The sequence below is a fragment of the Portunus trituberculatus genome, chromosome 18 (genome assembly GCF_017591435.1).
Source record: "Portunus trituberculatus isolate SZX2019 chromosome 18, ASM1759143v1, whole genome shotgun sequence".
NCBI lineage: Eukaryota > Metazoa > Arthropoda > Malacostraca > Decapoda > Portunidae > Portunus > Portunus trituberculatus.
The window spans coordinates 5,837,535-5,865,034 of record NC_059272.1 but is presented as its reverse complement, the minus strand read 5'-3'; the positions used below and the strand labels follow the sequence as shown (position 1 = coordinate 5,865,034).

General features: G+C 39.1%; 1 protein-coding gene across 1 annotated transcript in view; it reads right to left on the bottom strand.

Annotated features, from left to right (window-relative positions):
- Positions 1–13,662, bottom strand: part of LOC123505620 (catalase-like) — a 58,340-nt gene extending 44,678 nt beyond the window's left edge. The window contains exon 1 of the mRNA XM_045257155.1: positions 13,376–13,662. Coding sequence (XP_045113090.1) covers positions 13,376–13,429 — 54 coding nt within the window. The 5' untranslated portion in view covers positions 13,430–13,662. The remainder of the gene's footprint in view (positions 1–13,375) is intronic.
- Between the last annotated feature and the right edge of the window lie 13,838 nt (positions 13,663–27,500).

The window sequence follows — 27,500 nt, the reverse complement described above, 5'->3', positions numbered from 1 at the left end:
TTAGTCCAACGGGAAGAAGTGACCATGTAACACTAGTGTTGGAAATGCAGGAAGAAGACAGAAGATACAGAGAGGAATACAAAAAAGATATTAAATTATGCAGAAGCAAATTTTGAAAGGTTAAGAAAATTTTTTAAATACATTGGAGGAATATTATGAACAGAAGCACAGTACAGGGGAAATATGAAATATTCCTAAAAAATATAACAAAGAAGTGATGAAATACGTACTTATCTACAGAATAAAGAAAAATATACGAGCTTGGTACAATGGCAGATGTGTAGAAGCTAAAAGGGGATTCAGAAGAGGAAGATCATGTGTCACAAATTTAATAAGCTTCTGCTGAAGAGTGGCTGAAATAGTGCAAGAAAGGGATTTGACTAAGTCCCACACAAAAGGTTACTGTGGAAACTTGAACAAAATGGAGGACTAAAGAGGGGATTTCTGAAATGGATGGCTGACTTTCTAAAAGACAGAAATGAGAACAATTTTAAGAGATAAAAAATTAGTCTGGAAAAGTCGTAAGTGGAGTTTCGCTGGGGTCAGTATTAACACCAACAATGTTTGCGGTACATATATGTGACTGATATACCAGAAAGTATACACAGTTACATCAGTCTGTTTGCAGATTATGTTAAATTAATAAGGAGGACGAATAGAGAAGAAGATTGTGAGGTGGTACAACAAGAATGGTCACTCACATGGGAAATGGAATTTAATACAAAAAAGTGCAGCATATTAGAATTTGAAATGAGCAAAAGAGGGCCGAAGAGGAATGAAGAAATCAAGAAGTCTGAAGTCTTGGGAGTAACCATTGTGGATAACTTAGTCACCACATAAATAGAATTACAGAAAATGGTTAAGAACTTTTGAGAAATATAAAGGTACCATTCACTTACATAGATGAAGATATGATAACAAAAACTGTGAATGACTCTAATACACCCAAAATTAGAATATGCAGCAACAGTATGGTCACCAAACAAAAGGAAACACATAAGGAAACTGGAGAGAATACAGAGGGCAGCTACATAGCTTCCCCTAAGTTTAAGTGAACGGTCATATGAAGAAAGGGTACGAATACTACAGTACCCTCCCGAGTTTAGCGCTATCCGAGTTTCGCGATCCTTGAGTTTGGTGCTTAGTCCTAAATTCTTACCATCCCGAGTTTGGCGCTGCTTTGACAAGTATCGATCGCGTTTACTTCCAGGCAGCGTCACGTATGCTGCCCCAAGACTCCTGCAGTTGGCTGACTGAGCTGACCACATGTGCACGCGTCCTTAGCCTTCTTCCACCAGCATTTTGATAGTTCTTATATGCAAGCTAATTAATTGTGATGTCAGGAAATAAAGGAGGCACTGCAGCATGTGGCTCGAAGAAACCTACTTCGGCAATAGGAAGCAGGCCAGAGAGGCAGGGTAAGAAGAAAAGACTGTTAAACATGAAGGAAAAAGGCGAAGTGTTGGATAAGCTTGATGCTGGAATGGGACCTGTTGCCGTTGGAAACTTGTTCAACATTAGTGAGTCTACTGTTAGAGGAATAAGAGCGAAACGTGAGGAAATAAAACGTCTCCTGAAAGACGCTCGAGGGAGCTCTGTGATTCAAGTTGCTCACATCACGCATCCTACAAGCAAGTTGATGGTAACAACAGAACACTATTTGAAGAAATATATTGTTGACAAAAATGACCGAAATGTGTGCATACCTTCTGGTAAGGTAAGACAGAAGGCAAGAGAAATATATGCTGCAGTGGCACGTAAATTAAACATTGACAATCCTCCACCTTTCTCTGCTAGTAATGGCTGGTTCTCAAGGTTAAAAAGACACTGCTCAAGAGGGCACAATGTCTGGGTGAAGCAGCAGACGCATCTACAGAAGAGGTGGAAAGTTTCATTGGTGTCTTGAAACAGATGACTGAGGACGGCGGTTACGATCTCCGTCAAATATTCAACGCCGATGAAACAAATTTGAAGGCTTTGCGCTAGCAGACCATGCCCCAGAGTGCGATTATGTGCTGTTAGAGTTCTTATCATTTCTTTTCTCTTTTTGTTCTTTTCAATAAAGTGTGTATCCCAGTTTTTTTCGTCTTAACAAGAGCATTCTTCACTGAAACTGAATACACCCACCAATTTATCGGTATTTTGAAATAAGGGAGTAAAGTGGGGAGGAAAAAAAATCAGCTTCGTCCCGGGCCAGAATGAATAAGCGTTTTTACATTGTTTTCAATACCCCGAGTTTAGCGATCCTCGAGTTTGGCGCTATATCTTAAGAAGAAAGCAAGCGCTAAACTCGGGAGGGTACTGTAGAATAGTTAAAGGAGGGAAGACACACCAAACAGCAGAGGAAATGAGTGAAACAATGAATGGGAGCTTCAAAACTGTGTTCACTGAAGAAAAAGATTTTACAGAACCAAATAGGACACTGCACTGTCAACGCTTGCAAGAAATCATAGTGCACAGAGAAGAAGACTACTAGGAAATTTGGATGTCAGAAAAGCGATGGGACCAGATGGTGTGTCGGGCTGGGCACTACAGGAATGTAAAGATCAGTTCTTAGAACCAGTTTGGGAAATGGTTACATAATCATTAGAAGAAGGGAGAGTACCACTGCAATGGAAGAGAGCTAACATAATCCCAATATTCAAAGAAGGAAAGTCAACTAAGCCATTAAATTACAGAGCGGTGTTACTTATAATTGTTATGGGCAAAATATGTGAAATTGTTATCAAAGGAAGATGGGTTAAATATTTGGAAGAAAAACAAGTTCTATCAAACAGACAATTTGGGTTCAGGACAGGAAGGTCATGTGTGTCAAATTTATCAAGTTTCTACTCAAAAGTAGTGGAAGGACTGGAGAGCAGAGATGGATGGGTGGATACTGTGTACCTGGACATAAAAAAGCCTTTTAATAGGGTCCCTCATAACAGACTACAGTAAAACATCGCTTGACGAACGTCTCGAAGGACGAACAATTCGGGAGACGACCAAAAAATTTGTCAATATATCGACCTAGGGGACGAACGATATTTTGGGGGACGAACGTGATTAAACGGCTCGCCGGCAGGCGGCAACCGCTCACCCATGCTGATGCTGTCCTTCACTCTCAGTTGCAGTTGAGCGCTCACTACGAACTGATGTGCGGCAGTTTGTTTGTCATTGCTAACTGTTCACAGTGCTTTTTTTTCATTTTTTCTTTGTGTATTGACCTTCTAAGTGATTCAAGATGCCACCCAAGAAAGTTTTAGAGAAAATGATCATCGATGAGAAGAAAGAAATTATTGAAAAGCATGAGCGTGGTGTTCGAGTCTCTGATCTCTCCGTTCAGTACAAGATGGCTAAGTCGACTATCTCGACAATATTAAAGAATAAGAAAGCCATCAAAGCAGCCAATGTGTCTAAGGGGGTTACCTGTCTCTCCAAGCAACGGACACAAGTGATTGAGGAGGTGGAAAAGCTGCTTTTAGTATGGCGTAATGAAAAGCAGCTTGCTGGTGATAGCGTGAGTGAGGGCTTGATCTGCGAGAAGGCTAGGCACCTTCATGACGATCTCAGCAAGACCATACCAGGAACCAGCGAAGCTCAAGAGTTCAAGGCTAGCAGGGGTTGGTTTGAGAAATTTAAGAGACGAACTGGCCTGCATAATGTTGTTCGTCATGGGGAAGCTGTTAGTTCCTATTCTGCTGCAGCCGAGGCTTACAAGGCTACATTTGCTAGTTTCATTGAGAAGGAAGGATATGTGCCACATCAAGTTTTTAATTGTGATGAAACCGGACTCTTCTGGAAAAAAATGCCGAGAAGGACATTCATTACCCAGGAAGAGACAAAGCTACCAGGACATAAGCCCATGAAAGATCGCCTCACCCTTCTGCTGTGCTCCAATGCAAGTGGAGACTTCAAAATGAAGCCGCTTCTTGTTTATCATTCTGAAAACCCTAGGGTATTCAAGAAGAATAATGTGGTCAAGACTAGGCTACCAGTATTGTGGAAGTCGAACTCCAGGGCATGGGTGACCAGAATTATTTTTAAGGAGTGGCTGCATGAGGTATTTGCCCCCAGCGTTAAGGCTTACCTACAGGAGAAGGGCCTCCCTGTGAGGTGCCTTCTTCTGATGGATAATGCTCCTGCCCATCCTCCAAGTTTGGTTGATAACATGGATGAGGATATGGACTTTATTCAAGTAAAGTTCCTACCACCCAATACCACCCCGCTTATACAGCCTATGGACCAGCAAGTGATTGCCAACTTCAAGAGGCTCTACACCAAGGCACTGTTCAGTAGGTGCTTTCAGGTGACCAACGACACTGACCTCACCCTTAGGGATTTTTGAAGAACTATTTCAACATCTTCCACTGCATTAACCTCATTGATAAGGCGTGGAATGATGTCACTTATAGGACCCTTAAGGCATCTTGGAGGAAGTTGTGGCCTGAATGTGTCCCAGAGCGAGACTTTGAGGGGTTTGGAGAAGAGACTGGAGCACCTGAGGTCGAAGAGATCGTGTCCATAGGGAAGACATTGGGCCTAGAAGTGAACGAGGAGGATGTTGAGGAGCTGCTTGCTGACCACAAGGAGGATTTAAACACCAACGAGCTGCATGAGCTGCAGAATGAACAGAACACCCTAGATGAGGAGCATTCTTCACATTCAGATGATGAGGAAAGAGAGGAGGTTGTTCCCAGTGAAGTGATTCGTGAGGTCTTGGCAAAGTGGAATGATGTGCAAGAGTTTATTGAAAAGCACCATCCAAACAAAACAGTGGCCATAAGAACAGTGAATTTGATGAATGACAATGTCATGTCTCAATTCAGAAAAGTTTTGCAGAACAGAAAAAGGCAAACTATTCTTGATCGTTTTTTAGTGAAGAGTGCTCAACAAGGAGAAGAGAAAGCAGAAGAACCAGCAGCCAAGAGGGCAAGAAGAGAGCTAACACCAGAGGTAAAGTTGCCTGCAGTCCTTATGGAAGGCGACTCTCCCTCAAAGCAATAACCTCCTTCCTTCCCATCCTCCTCTCCTCCAATCCATCATGCCATCAACGTCCAGTCTCTCAAGTAAATAACCTTTTCTTTTTTATTTATTTTATCATCATTTTGATAGCATTTAGGTAAGTAAAACAATTTAGGCTTTTTATAATTATTTCGTTTATGTCATGCATACATTAAAGGTCTATTTTGAATGGGTTTTATGGACAAAAGTATGATTTTTTGGGGGGTCTGGAACGTATTAATGGTATTTCAATACATTCTTATGGGAAAAATTGATTCAGGGGATGAACAAATCGGGTGACGAACAGGATTTAGGAACGAATTATGGTCGTGAGCTGAGGTTTTACTGTACTTTAGAAATTGGAGAACATAGGAGGACTGCGAGGAATAATATGAGTATTAGATTGGATAAGGAATTACTTGACGGACAGAGATGAGAACTGTGATCAGGAATACATACTCATCCTGGGTAAAGTATCAAGTAGAGTGAGGCAGGGGTTAGTGTTAGCCCCCATTATGTTCTAGGTATATGTAAACAACGTACAGTGTGGAGTGACCAGCTATATCAATTTATTTGCTGATGATACAAAATTGTTAAAAATAATTAAGACCTGAGAAGACTGTTTGCTACTGCAGGAAGATACAGACAAAAAATATGAGAAGTGGAAGTTAGAATTCAATGCCAAGAAATACCATGTATTGGAATTAGGAAAGAGTAAGAGAAGACCAGCATGGAACTATTTGATGGGAGAGTAACAAATAACGAAGACTAAAGAAGAAAAAGATCTGAGGGTGATTATACAAGGAAAAAAAAAAAGCTGAACCCCGGAATACACATAAGTAAAATATTTGGAACATATAAAATATTGGCTAACATTAGGGTGGCATTTCACTACCTGGACAAGGATATGATGAAAAATATTATAACGAGTATGATATGTCCACAGTTGGAATATGCAGCAGTGGTGTGGTTGCGAAGCTTAATAAAGGATATAAGAAAATTAGAAATAGATCCAGAGGATAGCTACAAAGATGGTGCCAGAAATAAAAGCCCTAACATAAAGAAAGGCTGAAGGAAATGGGACTGACAACCTTACAAGATAAAAGAGAAAGAGGGGACCTAATAACAATGTATAAAATAGTTAATGGCATTGAAAAGATAGACGGAAGACCTGGTGCTAATGACAGATGAAGCTGGAAGGACAAGAGGACATGCACAGATCAGGATGAGGCAGTGTGTGAAGGATATTGTAAAATACAGTTTTCCACATAGAATGGTGAAAAAATGGAATGCATTGAGAGATGAAGTTGTTACAGCACATAATGTGCATCGCTAAACAAAAAAAAAAGATATGGAGACAGGACACTATGAGCTCCACTCGAGCCCTGTACAACACAACTAGATAAACACACACACACACACATGTAATATTAGAAATGGATATAGAAGAGGGAAAGAAAGATAGAGACGATTCATACAAAGGAGACTGATTAAATTACAGAAAGGCTGATATTGAGAATCTCAAGAACTATTTTAAAAATGTAAACTGGGAAGAGATGGAAAACTCAGAGACAATGCAAGAGAAATATAACTTATTTTTGGAAATATACAAAACAGGAGTCAGGGAATATGTCCCGAAATATAGACCTTAAGAAGAAGGAAAGAAAGATTGGTTTAATGCAAGGTGTGCTAGGGCAAAGGAGAAAAGAAATGGAGCATGGAAAAGGTGGAGGAGAAATAGAAATCCAGCAAATAAGGAAAACTTCAAGGCAGTGAGAAATGAATATGTTAAAGTGAGGAAGGAAGAGGAAAAAAACTTCGAAAAGGACATTGTCGAAAAATGTAAGGAGCAACCAAAATTGTTCTATAGATTCATAAATGGAAAAATTTGGCAAAAAGAAACAATAGAAAGGTTAAAAGGAGAGAACGGGATGGTGGAAGACCCAAAAGTATGGCAGAACTATTAAATAATAAATTCCAGGAGGTTTTTACTAAGGAATCCAAATTTGAGAGGCCACAGGGTAATGGAGAGACAATCTATATGAAAGAGATTAAAGTAACCAAGCTTGAAATAAAAGAGTTAATGAAGGAACTGGATGAAGAGAAGGCAATGGGACCAGATGAAGTCTCAGGCAGGCAAAATACTGAAAGAATGTAGGGAAGAACTAGCAAGTCCTATATACAACATCATAAAATGCTCAATAGAAAATGGAACAGTACCAGTAGAATGGAAAAGAGCTGAGGTGGTTCCCATATACAAGAGCAGAAGGAAGGAAGAACCTTTAAATTACAGACTGGTATCACTAACTAGTGTAATATGCAAGATGTGTGAAAGAATAATAAAGAAACAATGGATTGAGTTCCTTGAAGACAACAAATTGATATCAAATAGCCAATTTGGTTTTAGAAAAGACGGTCGTGTGTAACTAATTCATTGAGTTTCTATTCTAGAATAGTTGATAGAGTACAAGAGAGAGAGGGATGGGTTGACTGTATTTATTTGGATTTAAAAAAGGCGTTTGACAAAGTGCCACATGCAAGATTACTATGGAAGTTAGAGGAGAAGGGTGGCTTAAAAGGAAGCACATTGAGATGGATAGAAGATTATTTTTAGTGTGAGAGAAATAAGGACAGTAGTTAAAGATATGAAGAGCAGTAAAAAGCGGAGTGCCACAGGGGTCAGTATTGGCACCAATACTTTTCCTCATTTATATTAACGACATGCCAGAAGGAGTGAACAGCTACATAAATCTGTCTGCAGATGATATAAAGCAAAAAGAGGATTGTAAAATACTGCAAGAAGACCTAAATAAGATCTGTGAATGGAGTAAAAGTGGGAAATGGAATTCAATGTGAACAAAAGCCATGTCATGGAAATGGGAAAGAGTGAAAGACGACCTGTGGGAATCTATAAGATGGGAGATGGAGTAGAACTGGAGAAAGTTAAAAAGGAAAAGAACTTAGGAGTGACGATGGAAGAAAACAATCAACCAGTAAGCCATATTGATAAAATTTTTAGAGAAACATATAATTTGCTAAGGAATATTGGAATAGCATTTCACTACATGGACAAAGAAATGATGAAATTGATAAGTACTATAATAAGACCCAAATTGGAATATGCAGGAGTAGTGTGGACCCCTCATAAAAAGAAACACATAAGGAAATTGGAGAGACTACAAAAAATGGCTACAAGGATGATTCCAGAATTTGAAGGGATGACATATGAGGAGAGACTAAAGGAACCAAGGAACAAAGAAGGAGAGAGGAGACCTGATACAAGTTCATAAATTGATCAACGGAATGGACCAAGTGGATAATGAGAAACTGATCCTGAGAGAAGAATATGACATCCGAAGCACAAGATCGCATAGTAAAAAGCTGAGAAAAGGAAGATGTCTGAGAGATGTTAAAAAATATAGTTTCCCGCAAAGATGTATTGAGACGTGAAACAGTTTAAATGAAGAAGTAGTGTCTGCAACGAGTGTGCATACTTTTAAAGTAAGATTGGATAGGTGTAGATATGGAGACGGGGCCACACGAGCATAAAGCCCAGGCCCTGTAAAACTACAACTAGGTAAATACACACACACACACACACACACACACACGAGATCACGGATATCACGGTGGAAATGTTGGAGTCACGTTTTCTTATTTACTATCACAGGCTGTAGTACACCAGTATACTAAGTGGTGAACATTACTGCATATATACAACAAACATCTTGTAGCGCATGGATGTAAAGAATCCCACACTAAAACTATTCACTGAACCTCCCTTATCATGAGAGAGAGAGAGAGAGAGAGAGAGAGAGAGAGAGAGAGAGAGAGAGAGAGAGAGAGAGAGAGAGATTAAGAATAGATTAGAGAGAACAGAGAAGAGCAACGAAGCTGGTGCCAACTGTAATATAACCTCCTATATGAAGTAAGACTACATGGAAGATCTTCCAACATTGACGTACCGAAGATCAAGAGGAAATATCAGGGACACCTACAAAATAATGAATGGTGTATACCAGTAGTTCTCAAACGTTTTCATGAGCGACCCTATTTGGAACATTTCATTCCTTAACCCAGAGTAATAATAATAATAATAATAATAATAATAATAATAATAATAATAGTTATATACACGAGCCTGTGTTGGCCCACTGAGTAACATAGCGTTTGATACAGGAGTCATTCCTGTCAGAGACACCATTACGTTGGAGCCCAGGAGGAGGGAATTGGGAGGAAGATGAACATACATAACAAAATTTATTTGTGGTTGGTCTGTAATTTCTTTAGTAACTGAAATATACTGAAACACTGAAAGCATGATAATGTTCCTGTGTCCCTGCGACCCATCAAAATTGATCTCGCGACCCAACTTTGGGTCGCGACCCATAGTTTGAGAACCACTGGTGTATACGATGGCAATGTGTGTGATGGATCAAGAAATACACAATTTGCAATAGAGTAGTGAATAACTGGAACAACCTTCCCGATACTGCGGTAAATGCATGATCAGTGTTAGATTTTGAAAGATTGGATAAGGTATGGAAGTGTCAGATAAAAATTGGAATCATAAGGAAATCTCTGCCTCAACCAAAACTTATGAGAGCTGGAAACACAGGCCCGGTTGGTCTCTTAAAAAATGTCAACAATGAATGCATCCATCCCCTCCTTGCCACGTACTGTGTATCTATTTGACGTAAAATAGGCGGAGAAAGGTGCGTTGTCGAGGGATGGTATGATAGGTGACGTCACTAGTTCACCATTAATGAGCAAGTGTGTGGTAAGTATTTTGGTGTAGTGGAGAGGATATATGGGGTAAACGTAAATAGCCATGACATATTGATGGAGAGGACGCCAGGACATTCGTGATCAACAAATGAAATGGTTGATTGATTGATACATTTACTGTTGCATTAATAATGAAATACAACAGAGGAGAAAGATGGACCTAGCCACCCACGCCCTGGGCAAAGACTTAAGGTTAATAAAAATAATAAGCGATGATGATAAAATAATAATAATAATAATAATAATAATAACAATAATATAATGAATGAATGAATAATCAACTATATATAAATAAATCAAGTGATTAAATAGAATAATGACTGATACTCTCTTGGTAGAATTAAATCAGATTCGCTATTGACAACATCGGGCGGTATACCCATGGTACAATAACTTTTGTACCATGGGTATACCGAACCGCCCCGTTCCACCGTGCTGTGGCGTCACTAAATGCCCAATCATCTTGGGTGCGTCTACTGCGCACCACTTTGTGGCGCATCTATATAATTGGGGGGAGAGGAGGGGAAAGAAGTTGTTTACTCATGGAAAATTCCGTTAATAAATTTCAATTACTATACTAAAAAATAAAAAATTATGATAAAAAATGAAAATACAGTAAATAATATCACAACAACTTCCTGAGTCTTCCGAGGCTGCGAAGATGAGATGATTGAACTACGTGCGCGTACACGAGTACGTTTACAATGTAAAGAAAGGAAGGTTGGCGTTCTTTTAACATCATGAGCATGACGTATTCAGTGAACATACACATTGGTGATTCTTCCAGAACCAGTCAATGGCTTGCTTGAATGAACCGCACCAATTAGTGAAACACCACGGATAAAAACATAAATATGAAAATAAGTGAATAAATATAAATTCATCCTTCATAAAATGAATAAACAGAATATAATCATCCTTCATAAGTGAATAAATAGAATATAATCATCCTTCCCTCTGCCAGGGAGGCGTGTGTCCAGTATCATCTCAGCTTTTATTTCAGCTACTATAAGATATCGGAAATAATCAGCTGTACTATACTACCATAACATTAAAGAGGGCCACACACGATCAATAATATTGGTCAATATTGGGTGCTGATCAATATTACTGACCGTGTAAGTGTTATATTGAAGGATTGATCAATAAAATGACATCAGAATGAGTCTGATATTGTCAGTATTATTGATAGTATGTGTTAGTTTTAATAATAATGGTCTTGATGGTGGTAGTTTGACGTTTGTTCTAAAACTAAATCTTGATAAATATTATTAAACAGTTTTATTCAATGTTATTATTTATCTATTTATTTTTTTTCATTAGCAACAGGAAGCTTTTACGACCAATTTCGGGACTGCACGTGACTGCCGGTCACGTTGAGAACGATATTTATTTATTTATTACTTACTTTGGTTCTAAGCCTCTCTCCAAGTTGGTTACTTAAGTAAGTATGTCATTTCTTCATAATATAATTCCTCAGTTGCTAGACATTTCATCAATGTTCCAGAATAAACGCAATGAAATTTTCCAGCAAACGCAGGGAAAACGGAATCAAGACCAACCAACAACTGCCATGATTTGAATAGATTCACAATTTGTTATTTTATACCTTTATTATAAGTAATTAATGCAGCTAATGTGTAAACATATGTTTTTAAAAAGAGTACCTACCTGATCAATTGCAAAGCCGCACAGTATGACTAACTTTATTTTGCAACTTAAAAAAAAAAAAAAAAAACTGCTGACCCACGCCCCTGTAGACAGTGAAAAAACGAATACAGTGTGAGGACTACTCATAAGCAGGCCCCAGAAGAGAGGTTAAATATTAACCAAGTTATGAGTGCAGACACCTTTCTTCAGATCTGGTGGAATTAATGTAATGTGCTAACGTATATATCTACACATCCTCTGACAGAAGTAAGAAAGAAATAAGAAAGCTGAATGCAACGAGAGAGAGAGAGAGAGAGAGAGAGAGAGAGAGAGAGAGAGAGAGAGAGAGAGAGAGAGAGAGATCCATTAGTGCCGCAACAGCTTAGGTAATTTGGCATCCCTAAGGTTAACGGGAGAACGCTACATCTCCTACCAGGCAACTAGGTTTGGCAAAGATTCGAACCCTTGCCGCCTATACCGGAGGCCCGAACGCGAGCCATCTTGAACCAACTACGCCACCCAGCCCCCAAGAGAGAGAGAGAGAGAGAGAGAGAGAGAATTATACGAGTTACACATAAGTGCATTAATGTTGCTGATGTCTTCTGCATTAGTGTTATTGATGTGAGTAAGGAAGAGATGACAGATCGTCATAGCATTAGAAATATCATATATATACTGCATTGTAGACTATTGTTTTGCATAAGCAACACAATCTCTTCCCTACTTATCTACATTACTTCTTTGTTTATCAATAAATTGTGGTAAAGATTGCTCGAAACATCAAAAGATCTCTCAGTTCCCTGGTAATTCATACACCTATTACTTTTGTACATAAGAGCAAGGCACGAATTCCGAAGAATTATATAAAGTCCAGAGCTTATGTAAGTTCGACTAATCATCAACCACACCAATGGTTTTTGTTCAAGTGACTATTTTATCCCTTAAAATTTGGAGTATTCAGCAGATGCAGTGGTAGGGCATAAAATAAAAAGATTTAAACTTATTCTGTGTGGTATAAAGATGCAAAAATCAACAAATAAGAGGAAAGACAGAATCACTCCAAAAGACTTCCTAGTCTCCAGTCTTGTCTATTATCACTATGTTAATTATTATCAATAGTAATTTGGCGGTGTTTTTCTTCTTATTATTATTATTACTATACAACAATAATAATAATTACTACTACTACTACTCGCAATTCTCAAAGCAACATGTCAGTGTCAGATAAAAATGAATGAATCATGAGTTACTTGGGGTAATGCGTTGTATAACTTCTTGCAGTGAAGAATGCAGGGCGGCTGACTTTGGGGATGGACATCAAGGCTAACTGGTTGAGAGATAAACAAAACAACGATACGCGAAGCAAATATGTTGGTGCAATATAATGAACGGGACATATCTACGGTATTTTTAACATTTTCTCTTTATCTATTTATTTATTCATTTTTACTTCAAAGGTGAAAAAAATGACTAAAATTTCCTGCTGTGTAAGCATGCTGTGACATTCCTTAAATCTTTGGGAGACAGGCGAGCCGGTGGCGAGTGACAGGGTGGGAGGTGGAGTGAGAGAGGCTCTGCGCAGGGAGAGCTGCATCTGCTGTTGCTATCTTCAAAATAATGTAAATATCACACGAAACCCCTTGATTCTTTACAAAGGTAGATAACCGCGAAACTACAAACGATGCCTGAAGGAAACACAGCAGTGGTGTTATATTATTGATTGAATCATGCTGCTGCTGTTGTTCGATCAAAACCTGTCCTCGCCACACCTACTTTTCCCCAGCACCCATGACACCTGCACCAACACCTGTCTTTCAGATGACCGATACAACTAGCATCAATACGTGCATAAGTAATCCTTAATGAGCATCAGGCAACATAATCAGGGAGTAATTTCTACAGCTTTTCACTATACTGCATTCGATTTCTAATAAGTGTGTTAAGAATTACTCACTGTCTGGCTCTTCTTAAATTCATTGAGTTGCTCGGCTGCCTTGTCCCTCGGCATCTTGATGGCTGTATCTCTTAGCCACCGCTTCCCGTACGCTCGTCAAATGAAGACTAACTAGAACTGGGTGGTGGTGGACTGGTGGAGTGTTTTGATTCCGCAGTCGACGTAAAATACGTCATCATTCTCAGGTATGCCAAATGATTAATACATCTTCTACGTCAATATATTCTATTTTCAAAACATATTACTTATTATTACTGTTATCATTAATTCTAAAGGTATATTAGATAAATTGCGATTTTTGTTGTGTGTACGGTAAGAAACTCTAAATGTGGCTGCAGCCCGGCACATCGCTGCCAGACGTCTCACAGCCTCCCTTCCTCTAATGAAGTTTTCTGGAAATTTACGTAATTGCTCGTGAGCACACAATGGCGTTAGTGTTACATTTTCTATTTCAAGAGAGAGAGAGAGAGAGAGAGAGAGAGAGAGAGAGAGAGAGAGAGAGAGAGAGAGAGAGAGACAGTACATTACTCGAACTTTTGCCTCACGGGTAGATTGTTTGATAACCAAGTAGATAAAGGAGATTGATAATACTCTCTCTCAAAAAAAAAAAAAAAAAAAACGAAAACACTTAAACACTAACGAAGACGAAACACAAGCGAAGTATTAAAAAAAATATGAGGGATATAATGAGCAACTTTACGTCAGTATGCTTCGTATGGATGGGGGCGTTCCACTCATTTTTGGCTGTTGTTTTTATAGTTAGCGAGTGGTGTTTGTGCTTGGTGTCTGTGTGTGGTGCTTTTGAGTGTTAGTGAAGTGAAAGTGTGTACTGCAAGTGTTAGATTAGAGTGAAATAGTGGTTAGAATCAGTGTTTGTAAGTTAAAAGTATTTTGGTAGAGCGAGGAGACTAGGCTTGTAATCGTCAAATTGACCTTGAAAAAGGATTAGTTGACCTCACTTAGGTCCCTCACCACCGCGGTTCCCCCACCCTGCTGTCACCTAGTATTTTTATTTGTTCGTGAGTTAACATATTGTAAATTAGTATGGCGGTAGCTACTGAGGTATATCAGAGTGTGATTGAGTGCGTGAAAGAGAGTGTTGAGGTGGGATTGGGCGAGTTTGTTGTGTGTGAGATGACAGGAAGGTTGTTGACTTTTCTGAGTGTATGGTGTGTAGGCTCAAGAGCGAGAATTTAGTTCTTTCTCTTGAGCACCGAGAATTGCGAGAGGAAATCAGAAAGCTAAGTGAGGGGAAAAGTGCGAACGAAGTTCTCATCTTTGAATTGAAGGAGGAGGTTAAGAGGCTTGGGGAGGCAGTGGAAAAAATTAGGCAGGAGATCAGTGTTAGGCCGAAGGTTGGACCTTCTGAGGGCGACAGGGTGGCTTGGCCCTCTGTCGGGAAGAGCAGAGTGGGGAAGAGGGAGCAGGCGAGCCAGACTGGGAAAGATAGTAGTCAGGATGGGCAGAGATGGCAGGTTGCGAGGGAAAGGAAAGTGGAGGCAGTTAGGGAGGATAGGACTAAACCTGTTGAGTGTGAAAATAGGTTCGGTTTGTTGGAGGGGAGGGGAGAGTGAGAGTGGAGTGAATGAAGTGGTTGTGGTGAGTGAAAGGAGAAAGAAGGGGGTAGAGGAGAGGAGGAGGAGGGTTGTGCCTAGCACACCTCAGGTGTGTGTGGTGGGTGACTCTCAGGTTAGGTATTTAGATAGCACTTTCTGTGGGAAAGACAGGGATAGGAGGACGAACGTGTGTATGCCTGGTGCAGGTGTGAAGGCAGTGAGTGAGGAGGTGCAGAAGAGGGTTGGGGGATGGAGAGGAGGGTGTAGTAGTTTTGCACGTAGGTGGGAACGATGTCAGAGCAGGTGGGTCGGAGGAGTTAGTGGCAAGATTTCGGGAAATGTTAGGCAAGATAAGGGAGAGTGGTAGGAGGTGTGTAGTGTCAGGAATCTTGCCTCGTGTGTATGTTAGCAGGAATGGTTGTCTAGAGCCATTGGTGTGAATGATCGGGTAAAAGGGATGTGTAAGGATGTGGGTGTCAGCTTTGTGGATGTATGGGATAGGTTCTATGGGCGAAGGGATTTGTATGCTAGGGATGGTGTGCATCTGAGTAGGAAGGGTGTGGATGTGCTGAGTGGATGTCTGGAGGGGAGTTGGGATGGAGTGTAGGGGTGAGGTAGCAAATGCATTCCAGAAGAAAGATGCTAGACATAAATTAGATAGGATAAACAGAGATAGTGAAAAGATTAGGAAAGATTTCCAGGTGCAAATAGGAGAGAATAAGATTAGGATTCCAAATAAGGAGACAGCATCTAGGAAGGTAGCAGGACTTAAATGTTTTTATGTAAATGCCAGGAGTCTTAGGAACAAGAAGGACGAGTTATCTAGTTATATAGTTGAGGAGGACTTAGATGTTGTATGTGTCACAGAGGCATGGGTAAATGAGGAAAAGTTTAGGAAAATAGGAAAGAATATGAAGTAGATGGATACATTATGTATTTACACCAGAGAATTGGTAGGATAGGTGGAGGAGTAGTTATTTATGTAAAAAATCCTTCATTTCCAGTCAGGTTAATGGTATTAAGGTAGATAACAGAGTAGAGTCCTTATGGCTGGATGTTAGAGTAAACAAAAGTAAGGTTATTAGAGTAGGAGCTTTTATAGACCACCTAACCAGTCAGCAGATGTAGACAACCTTATGGTAGATGAGATAAATAGGGGTGTACTAGTCAGACAATTATCTTAGGGATTTTAATCTTAAGTCAGTAAACTGGGAGAGGATGGTAGGAGATGCTAGTGAAAATAAGTTTATGGAAAGTTTTCAGGATAACTATTTAGTGCAGATGGTAGATAAACCTACTAGGGGGAGGAAGGTTTTAGACATAGTACTAACAAATATTGAGCATTGTTTAAAGGAAGTTGAGGTAGGAGAGACTTTAGCAAACAGTGACCATCATATAATTAGATTTATCATTAATTCCAGTAGGGATAATATAGTGAATAAGACTAGAGTCCCAAACTATCAGAAAGGCAATTATGGTAGGTTACGTCAGTTATTAGGAGAGGTAAACTGGGAAGATAGTTTTGGAAATAAAACTGCACAGGAGATGTGGGATATTTTTAAGGTTGTAGTAAAGGGTATAGTGATGCAGTGTATCCCTTACAAAGATATAAGGCAGAGAAACAGGAAGCCATTATGGTGGACTCATGAGATAGGTAGCCAGATCAGAGAGAAGAAGAGGGCATATAGAGAGTTGCAGAAAAGTGGGAAGATGTAGATTTGATTAGGTACAGACAGGTTAGGGATTATTTGAGTAAGGTTATAAAAAAAAAGTAAAAGGCAGGCAGAGATAAAACTAGCTAGAGCTGGGAGTAAAGATCCCCAAAAAATTATATAATTACAAGGTCAGTGATAAAAGAAATAAGGATAGGATTGGACCACTCAGAAAAGATGGTGTAGTAGTGGAAATATTGAATTATTAGGAAATTTATTCTTGAACTAGACGATAGGAAAGCTAGTGGCCCTGATGAACTACATGCCAGAGTACTTAGGGAGGGTGTAGACAGTATTTCTGAAGCACTTAAGTTAATCTTTGAAAGATCACTTAGGTTTGCTGAGATACCTCAGGACTGGAAGTTAGCTGATGTTACACCAATATTTAAAAAAGGTAGGAAGGATGATGCGAATAATTATAGACCGATCAGTTTAACTAATATAGTATGTAAGATACTAAAGAAAATAATTAAGGGTAGTATTTGGGAGCATTTAAATGAGAATAGATTAATTAGAGATACCCAACATGGCTTTAGATCAGGGAGGTCCTGTTTTACAAATTTGCTCGATATCTTAGAATATATTACCAAGGAGTTAGATGATGGAAATAGCATAGATGTTATATATCTAGATTTTAGCAAGGCGTTTGATAAGGTACCGCATAGGAGGCTAGTGTACAAATTGAGACTACATGGGATAGGGGTAGGTTAGTTGATTGGATTAGTGAATGGCTTTCTGATAGGAAACAGAGAGTAGTATTAAATGGGGCAATGTCTGAGTGGAAGGAAGTGGTTAGTGGGGTACCCCAAGGATCAGTGCTAGGACCTCTTCTTTTCTTGGTGTACATTAACGATTTAGATATAGGAATTAGTAGCAAAGTATCAAAGTTTGCAGATGATACTAAGATAGCATGTGCAGTACAGGGTGAAAAGGACAATTACAGAATACAACGAGACCTGGACAGGCTGATAGCATGGGCAGACAGGTGGCAGATGGAGTTTAATTCTAAAAAGTGTCAGGTTATGCATTTAGGTAAAGACAACACAAACTTTAACTATGAGATGGAGGGATGTTGGCTAGAGGCAGTAGAGGAAGGAAAGGATTTAGGAGTAGTGATAGACAGGACTATGAAATTTTCAAAGCAATGTTTAGAAGCAAGAAATAGGGCAAATAGGATCCTGGGTTTTATAAATAGAAATGTTAGTTATAAAAGTAAGGAAGTGGTGCGTAGCTTATATAATTCCTATGTTAGGCCCCATTTAGAGTATTGCATACAGGCCTGGTCACCCCATTATAGGCAGGATATCAACATGTTAGAAGCAGTTCAGAGAAGAGCAACTAGGATGATACCAGCATTAAAGCGCCTGGAGTATAGAGATAGATTAAAGGAATTAAACATGTTTTCATTTGAGAGGAGATGTATAAGAGGGATATGATAGAGTTATTTAAAATGTTCTCAGATACAAACTACATAGATGTGAGATCTTTCTTTACCTTAGAGGAGGGAAGTAGGACTAGAAATCATGGCAGGAAGATTAGAAAGCAAGGCTGCAGGTTAGATATAAGAAAATATTTCTTTAGTCATAGGGTGGTAGACTTCTGGAATGCATTGCCAGAGAGGGTTGTAAATAGCACTAGTTTGACAAGGTTTAAAAATATTAGATAAGCACTTAAATTTATTAGATTTATAATTATGTATAGCGCTGCATGATAGTTTTTATAAGAAATTTACTATAGTTAAACAAGACATGATCCCCATGTATGGGGATCACAGATTGTTGAGGAATTCGCTGCAGGACTTAGCCCTGTTAATGGGCCAAATATTTAGAATTAGTATATAATGTATTGTGCACTTGTAAGTGTATCTTTAAGTACTGATGACAAGGTCGCTGTGCGACTGATATAGGATAACCTAGATGGGCCCTGGTGGCCCTTTGTTATCCTATTATTTGTTATGTTATGTTATCTCAAAGCCCACCCGCTAGGAAACCGTTGCCCTGAGTGAAGAAGCCCAACCTACACTCGGACCATGGACAGGATTCGAACCCATGCGCTTGGAAACCCTCGCACCCCAAAGCACGCATGGTTCCACTGTACCACGGTGGTTACCAAATGTTGTGTCTTTTCCTGTCTTCTACCACTATTTTTATGCCAACTAATTTTATCTTGCTAACTGCATATGTCTCCCCTCCTCCTGCGGCCTAGCTGTACAAGACTTTCTTAATTCTTTGTTTCACTCTTAATCTGTCCTCCTCTCTCCAATGCAAGGGTTAACCCTCAGTCATTCATACTTTCTCTTGTAAACTCTTGAACTGCCTGCCTGCTTCTGTATTTCCACCTTCCTATGACTTAACTCATAGTTGGGCGTTATTGTGATAAATCCTATAAGGATTTTTTTTTCTTTTTATGTAAAATGGGAAAAACTGTGCAAAAACGATTAAATAAGAAGGCCCACTTAGATGCCATTCTCCGAACAGTATAGAGAGAGTTAGCCAAAAGAATGAGATAGATATCTTAAAAGCTCCCTCTTAGATGAGTTCAAGTCATAGGTAGATGGAAATATAGAAGCAGGCAGGGAGTTCCAGAGTTTACCAGAGAAATGGATGAGAGACTGAAAAGTATTCCCGGTTCTCTTGCATTAGGGATGTGGACATAGTAGAGGTGAAAGAAAGAAGAAATTAAATTTTGTACAGCGAGGTTGCGGGAGAGAAGGCACTTAGCAAATCAGAAGAGCAATTGTCATGAAAATATCGGTAGAAGATCATAAAAAGATGGAACACTGCGGTGGTGAGAAAGAAGCTGAAGACAGTCAGTCAGAGGAGATGAATTGTTAAAACGAAAAGCTATTGATTCTATCCTATCTAATAAAAATACTATGAGTGCAACCCACCATATATATGAAAAATGTTCGATATATGAATAGATAAGTTACAGTTAGCAGTTGGGGATGGGGAAGGATCCGAGTGAGAAAAACTGACGGAGACGACTCAGAACGCCAAACTTCACAGAAGCTGTTTTACCTAGAGAAGAGATGTGAAGTGTGCAGTTTAGGTTATAAATAAGGGACAGACCGAAAATATTTATTGTATGTAGAAGGGAAAATTTAATGTTATTGAAGAGGAGGGGATATATATACGTAGTTATCTGAGGAGTTGGAAGTTGGTAGGTCTGGTTGATAGGTGTTGAATTTTTTTTTTTATTGAGTTTTTTGAGGCATTGAACAGTACTGAATTTCCTCTTCTGAATTAGAAATTTTAGAGATCAGAGAAGTTAGGTAATCTGCGGTGTCCCTGCCAGATCTGTTGACTTCCTGAAGGACTGGGCAGTTATCGCTTATAGATAATTATTTTTGCCCGCGTTATTGATTCATCGGTATCACTGATACTTTCGGTTCCAAATTTTTTTTTTCTAAATTTTCTCAGATAAATATACGAAAGCCTGAATTAAATTTTGATACTTTTCGTAAAAAAGTTTTTTCTTTTAACATTTGATTCTTTGACATACTTAACAACTCTGCGGTCATACATTTTTCTTCAGGCATTATAATTTTTTTGTTTTTTGTTTAATTTTTTTTTCACACCTATTGTATTTTTCATAGTACATTTTGCTATTCCTTAACCACAGTTCTTTGCATTATCAGTTTCTCTTTCTAGGAAAAAAAATAAAACATTTGGAATTATCTAATCATTCTGAGAGGAGATGTAATTGTAACTTTTCATAATGAAGAAACAGAATGAATATTTGACATGAAGTATTTCTAAGATTTTTCCAAGTTTTCTAAGATAAACATGAAAAAACTGATTTATTGATTTTTTACCTGGAATATCAAAATCGTTATCAGTAGTATATATTTATATATTTGACTTATGTAATGTGTCACATAGTAATGTACGTCGTACTTGTAATTAATTCTCTAATTATTATTATATGTGTATGTATAAGTGTTGGCACCCCAGGATTCTAGATGGATGTGGCAGACATGATCACACCACCCTACGTCAGTGTGGTGGAACTTTCCACAACTTATTTCGAGTGCCATCGATATATTCGGTTGCATCTACATTGTATCATATAAGTGATTTCCATGTTTATCCTTTATCAAATACATAATAACATGTATTATTCTGAGTCCCTTGCTAATTCATGTAATTACAAGACTATACTCGTTGATATATTCATGTATAGTGGTTGTAGCAAACCAAGTCATAGATTCCGGTGTCAGCACTTTTTTGAGACACGCAGGCCTCCGAGGGCTGGCCTAAATGAAGTCTTGTGAGGGTGTTAAGGCCCGTAAACAATATGTTTCATGATTTTTCTTTATGCAGGAAAGAAGGGCAACAAAATATTAAAAAAAGGCCCACTTGAAGTGCTGGTTCCCTTAAAGAGTGTAAAAATTTAGCCAGAATTAAGGAACAAATGTCTTGAAACCTCCCTCTTAAAAGAAGTCAAGTCGTAGGAAGACGGAAATACAGAAACAGGCAGGGAGTTCCAGAGTTTACCAAAGAAAGGTATGAATGATTGAGAGTACTTGTCAACTCTTGCGTTACAGAGTTGGACAGAATAGGAGTGAGAAGAAGAAGAGAGCCTTGTGCAGCGAGGCCGCAGGAGAAAGGGAGGCATGCAGTTAGCAAGATCAGTACAACAGCATGAAAATAGCGATAAGAGATAGCAAGAGATGCAAGATTTCGACGGTGAGAGAGAGTCTGAAGACAGTCAGTCAGAGGAGGGGAGTTGATGAGACGAAAAGCTTTTGATTCCACCCTATCTAATAAAGCTGTGTGAGTGGAACCCCTCAAACATGCGAAGAGTACTCCATACAAGAATAAGGCCCTGGTACAGAGTTAGCAGTTGGAGGAGCGAGAAAAACTGGCGGAGACGCCTCAGAACCCCTGACTTCATAGAATCTGTTTTAGCAAGAGATATGTGAAGTTTCCAGTTAAGATTATGAGTAAAGGACAGACCGAGGATATTCAGTGTAGAAGAGGAAGACAGTTGAGTGTCATTGAAGAAGAGATAGTTGTCTGTAAGGTTGTGTCGAGTTGGTAGATGGAGGAATTGAGTTTTTGAGGCATTGAAAACTACTTTTTCTCTGCCCCAATCAGAAATCTTGGAAAAATCAGAAGTCAGGTGTTCTGTGGCGTCCCTGCCTGATGTGTTGACTTCCGTCTCTGAAAGGACGTGGAAAGATGTAGGGTGGTATCATCCGCATAGTTTGGTTAAGATCATTAATAAATAATAGAAAGAGAGTGGGTGACAGGACAGAACTATGAGGAACATCACTATTAATAGATTTAGAAGAACAGTGGCCGTCAACCACGCCTGCAATAGAATGGTAGGAAAGGAAACTTGAGATAAAGTTGCAGAGAGAAGGATAGAAACCGTAGGAGGGCAGTTTTGAAATTAAAGCTTCGTGCTAGACTTTATCAAACGATTTTGGTATGTCTAACATGACAGCAAAAGTTTCACCAAAATCTCTAAAAGAGGATGACCAAAACTCTGTAAGGAAAGGCAGAAAATCACCAGTAGAGCGGTCTTGACGGAAGCCATACTGGCGATCAGATAGAAGATTGTGAAGTGACAGATGTTTAAGAATCTTCCTATTGAGGATAGATTAAAAAACTTTAGATAAGCAAGAGATTAAAGCTTTAGGACTTTAATTTGAGAGATTAGAACGGTCATCCGTTTTAGGAACAGCTAGCAAACTTCCAGCAAGAAGGAAAGAAAAGTCGATAAACATAGTTGAAAGTTTGACTAAGCAAGGTGCAAGCATGGAAGCACAGTTTTTGAGAATAATAAGAGGGACCCCATCAGGTCCATAAGCCTTCTGAGGGTTTAGGCCAGCGAGGGCATGGAAAACATCATTACGAAGAACTTTAATTGTAGGCATGAAATAGTCAAAGGGAGGAGGAGAGGGAGGGATAAGCCCAGAATCATCGGTGGAGTTGTTAGCAAAGGTTTGAGAGAAGAGTTCATTTTCAGAGGCAGATGAGATGCCAGTGGTGCCATCAGGATAAAATAAAGGAGGGAAAGATGAAGAAATTAAGTTATTGGAGATGTTTTTGGCCTGATGCCAGAAGTCACAAGGGGAGTTTGAGTTTGAAAGATTTTGACATTTTCTATTTATGAAGGAGTGTTTGACAAGTTGAAGAACAGACTTGGTATGATTCCGGGCAAAAATATAAAGTGCATGAGATTCAGGAGATGGAATGCTCAAGTACCTTTTGAGGGCAACCTCTCAATCACGTATAGCACGAGAACAGGCTGTTGTGCATAGATATGTTGAAAAACAGCTGTTTTCAATACGAGGCTGCATCATGGTGCCATCAGGATAAAATAAAGGAGGGAAAGATGAAGAAATTAAGTTATTGGAGATGTTTTTGGCCTGATGCCAGAAGTCACAAGGGGAGTTTGAGTTTGAAAGATTTTGACATTTTCTATTTATGAAGGAGTGTTTGACAAGTTGAAGAACAGACTTGGTATGATTCCGGGCAAAAATATAAAGTGCATGAGATTCAGGAGATGGAATGCTCAAGTACCTTTTGAGGGCAACCTCTCAATCACGTATAGCACGAGAACAGGCTGTTGTGCATAGATATGTTGAAAAACAGCTGTTTTTAATACGAGGCTGCATCATGAGCGTGTTGATGGGTCACTACAATTTTACGCTGCAGCTCAGTGATGCACCAGAGTTCAGAGTGGGAGGATGCACTCGCAGCTACAGCTGCAATGGCTCAGAACTGTTATAAATGTAGGACTCCATTTTTTACAGCAAATTTATGAAATACAGTGATTGGCTTTCTTGGATAATTTTCAGTGTTGGAATTTCGGTTTGTAGCTTCAAAAATATTTGAATGAAGCTCCCTTCAGAGGTCAACGAGAAAGCCATTGTTTGCACCACAAGATATGACATTTCTTCCTCAAAAGTTTCACTTTTTGCAGCACACAGAACAACTACAGTCCACAGTATAGTCTCTTAGCAGAGTATGTCATTGGCAGACAAAGACATCTCCCCCCCTAAAGAAAGCTAAACCATAGAAGGGACCAGCGGTGCATGGGTACAAGTGAGCAGTGTTGCAGTACAGTTTGGCTGCTTGTTATTTTTTTCAACACTACTTTTGCAACACGTAGCTGATACATGATACATAGTGTGTGACCATGCCAGGGGCACAGGTCTGTCCTGCAACCCTCACATTCTTCTTTCCCAAGAACTCTGTATTTAATTCTAAATACATAGCTTACATTTAAGTTACATCCACCTTTAATATTCACCTGAAAAACCACAGAAACACTCCCAAGTGACTTTACCTACAGGTAAGAACTAATTAATAGCATCCCGAGGTAATTGATAAATCAACCCCGATTGTTCTTGCCTTCTCAACTTAAACATTGATAATTTTTCATATAACTGACAATACTAATAAACATTTATTTCTGGTAAATAATGCCTTTGAACGTTAGAAATATACTGAAGTGTGTAATTGCTACCTAATTAAAGGGAATTGCTAGCACTACTTTGATAGCAAAAGCTGAAGAATTAGCTGAACTTTACGAACTTCAGTGTCAATCCCAGGAGGAAGATCGCGACAAAAGTTCATCAGAGGAATTATCAACGGAAAGTAAACTCAACACAGAAGTAAACATTCTGTCTCTTAAGGACGAGAACTTGTTAACTACCAGATTGGGAAATAGATACCCCTCATTTACAGCAAAAACCATGGCTAACGCTAATGCTAATGCTTCTACTTTTACTGGTTGTGGTTCTAATGTCATGCAAGCAACTTCTACAGTTAAAGAACTCCTATTTTTTTTTTTTTTTTTTTCAATCATACCTTTTTCTTGGAGACAGTCCACATAAACAAGCGCATGACTTCATCCGTTCATGTGAGAATGTTATGCAAGGGTCTAACATCATCAAGGATGAGGACAGTATTTCCTTTGTTAGATCCAAACTTGTGGGAGAAGCCTTATACTGTACTAAGCTAGCGCTTTTAGTACATGGGAAATTGGAAATAGCTATACCGATTTCAGGAAAAATTTCTTGAACATCTTTGGAGGAAAATGCCAAACAAATATTGTATCTCATTCCTGCTGAACGTCTGACAGAGTGCATGCAGAGTCCAGATCAATGTATGAAATGAGGGCTCTAGCTGCAGCACACCAGGTAGTGACTGACTATATGTCAGTTTTACATCATAACGGTTGACTTCAAAATGACTCAATAATGAGACCCGATCTCAGGAGATTGATGGAATTCCAATCAAATATAATTGTATTTGTAATTTAATTGTATTTAAATACAATTTTAATGTATTTGTATATGTATTTGCATTTTAGCACCCAGAAATAAAAGTATTTTCTATTTGTATTTATATTTGATATTTCGAGTCAAAATCATTTGAGGACAAACAGAGAGAGAGAGAGAGAGAGAGAGAGAGAGAAGGATGGACACAGACGAACTATGACGGTTCATATACACGTCGCGTACGAGTACCATCCTTGTCCCACTCCCAGTCACACTCGCTGTCGCAGGTTGCGTGAGTCTGACTGAGTCAAGTACTTTCAGTTTATTGACAGCACTGACCAGCTGAAGCTGTAGCGAAGAGGGAGGACGATCTGTAATACCTCAATTTTGCCATAATAGAGGTAAGCTGTGTGTGTGTGTGTTTCACTGTTTGATCTGCTGCAGTCTGACGAGACAGCCAGACGTTACCGTACGGAGCGAGCTCAGAGCTCATTATTTCCGATCTTTGGATAGGCCTAAGACCAGGCACACATCACACACCGGGACAACAAGGTCACAACTCCTCGATCTACATCCCGTACCTACTTACTGCTAGGTGAACAGGGGCTACACGTGAAAGGAGACACACCCAAATATTTCCACCCTGCCGGGGAATCGAACCCCGGTCCTCTGGCTTGTGAAGCCAGCGCTCTTATTACTGAGCTACCGTGTGTAATTCACCTCGGTCGTTGACTCGCAATATAAAGTCTAGAAAATAAGCTGCGATCACTTTTCAATTCAGAAGTTTTCTGTTTCTCCACTGATTTTTCACTGCTTTTGATTGGTGAACATATATATATATATATATATATATATATATATATATATATATATATATATATATATATATATATATATATATATATATATATATATACTCGTATATATGTTGTTGCGATGTATTGTGGCATCAACTGACTGATTTCTTTTTGACAAACGCTCTTCCACGTATGCTTTGTATTGTGTGTGCCCTAAAGTCCTCACTCCAGCTATGGACTTGGCAACATCTGCGGATATAATATCCTTGGCACCCAAAGTCATTAACTCCTTGCTGTCATCTGCAAATGGATATCTTCTATGATGTCAACAAGGGAACATAATCTCTCGCAAAGGCTTCTTGAATGCTGGGTGTCTGTTCATGATGCAGATCAGAGACATCCCTCTTTTGAAGAGATTATTCAAATTCCTCAATCATCCTGGCTATCTCAGGACCTGCTGTCATCCATCTTCTAAGTGCAGCTTCATTCTCTGTCAAACCAACAGCACCTCCATTCCCCATCTTGAAATCCAAGATGGTGGACTCAAATGCATTTATAAATTATCTCATTGGATTCGCTGTCCTTTAAAACAGGGGGGTAGAGACTAAAATTAAAACTGTATCTGCCATATTAACGGAGATATTGCTCATACCAGGTTTCACTAGGTAGCCATCTAGGATATCAATATGGCGGCCACCAAGGGGCCCAGATTTTTGGGCTCCACCTCAAAAATCAATTGTATGGGTCTATACTTTAATTGTAAGTGAACGATGAACCCTATTTATCGGTCTTATCCGCCTAACTATAATTGAAGGGCGATCCCACATTTCTTTTCTCACGTCTACATGATTCACATACAATAGGCTACCATGAATGTTTCCTTTACCCCTACAAATGAATCATTAATCAATAATACTACAATAAAGATAATGCATATTACAATATAGTACTTACAGTAAGAAATTGATAAAAGAAAAAGTGATGAAAAACGTGGATTGTAGGCAAACTGGCACAGCCGATACCGGGAATTGGAGCGTTTGTTTACATTGCTGTTGTGGAACTGCCCCGTGCGCAAATTCGTATATCGATTTTTCGTATAACGAGGATCACCTGTGTGTGTGTGTATATATATATATATATATATATATATATATATATATATATATATATATATATATATATATATATATATATATATACACACACACACACACACACACACACACACACACACGATGGCATGGTCGCTGAGCTCCAGAGCAATCATCTATAATTCTACAGTTACCTAAGAGTAACCAAGGTGGGAAAGGAGCTGGTAATGTTTGTCCCGTCTCCATATAGTCATGTTAACTGTTGATTAGCAAAATAATGTCCAGTGAAGGTAAATATAAACTGTAGCCTGCGTTTGAGCCATCAGCTGGTTTGTTTACATCTGCGCAACATGGCGGCCGTGAACTCGAAAGATGAATCAGACTTCACAGGGTTTCAAGGAATAATGGAGAAGAGCACTTATGTGAAGAAAATTCTGGAGTTAGAAGGTAAAATTGAAAAACTGTTTGAAAAGTATGAGGGCCTGGAAACGAGTTATGACAATGTAAAGAGACTGTGCCGATATGAAGAAGGAAAATGAAGCACTGAAAGAGGAAGTTAAGCTAATTAAAGTGAATTGCGAAAAATGTGGAGAATCTCTAGGAAAAGTGATGGAGAAGCAGGCTGAATGGAAAAAAAGTCAGGAAGTGGAAAGAAAGGAGGTAAATTACAAAGTTGCAAGTCTGGAAAAGGAAATCAAAGAGTCAGGGGAGAAAACTTTGGGCCTTG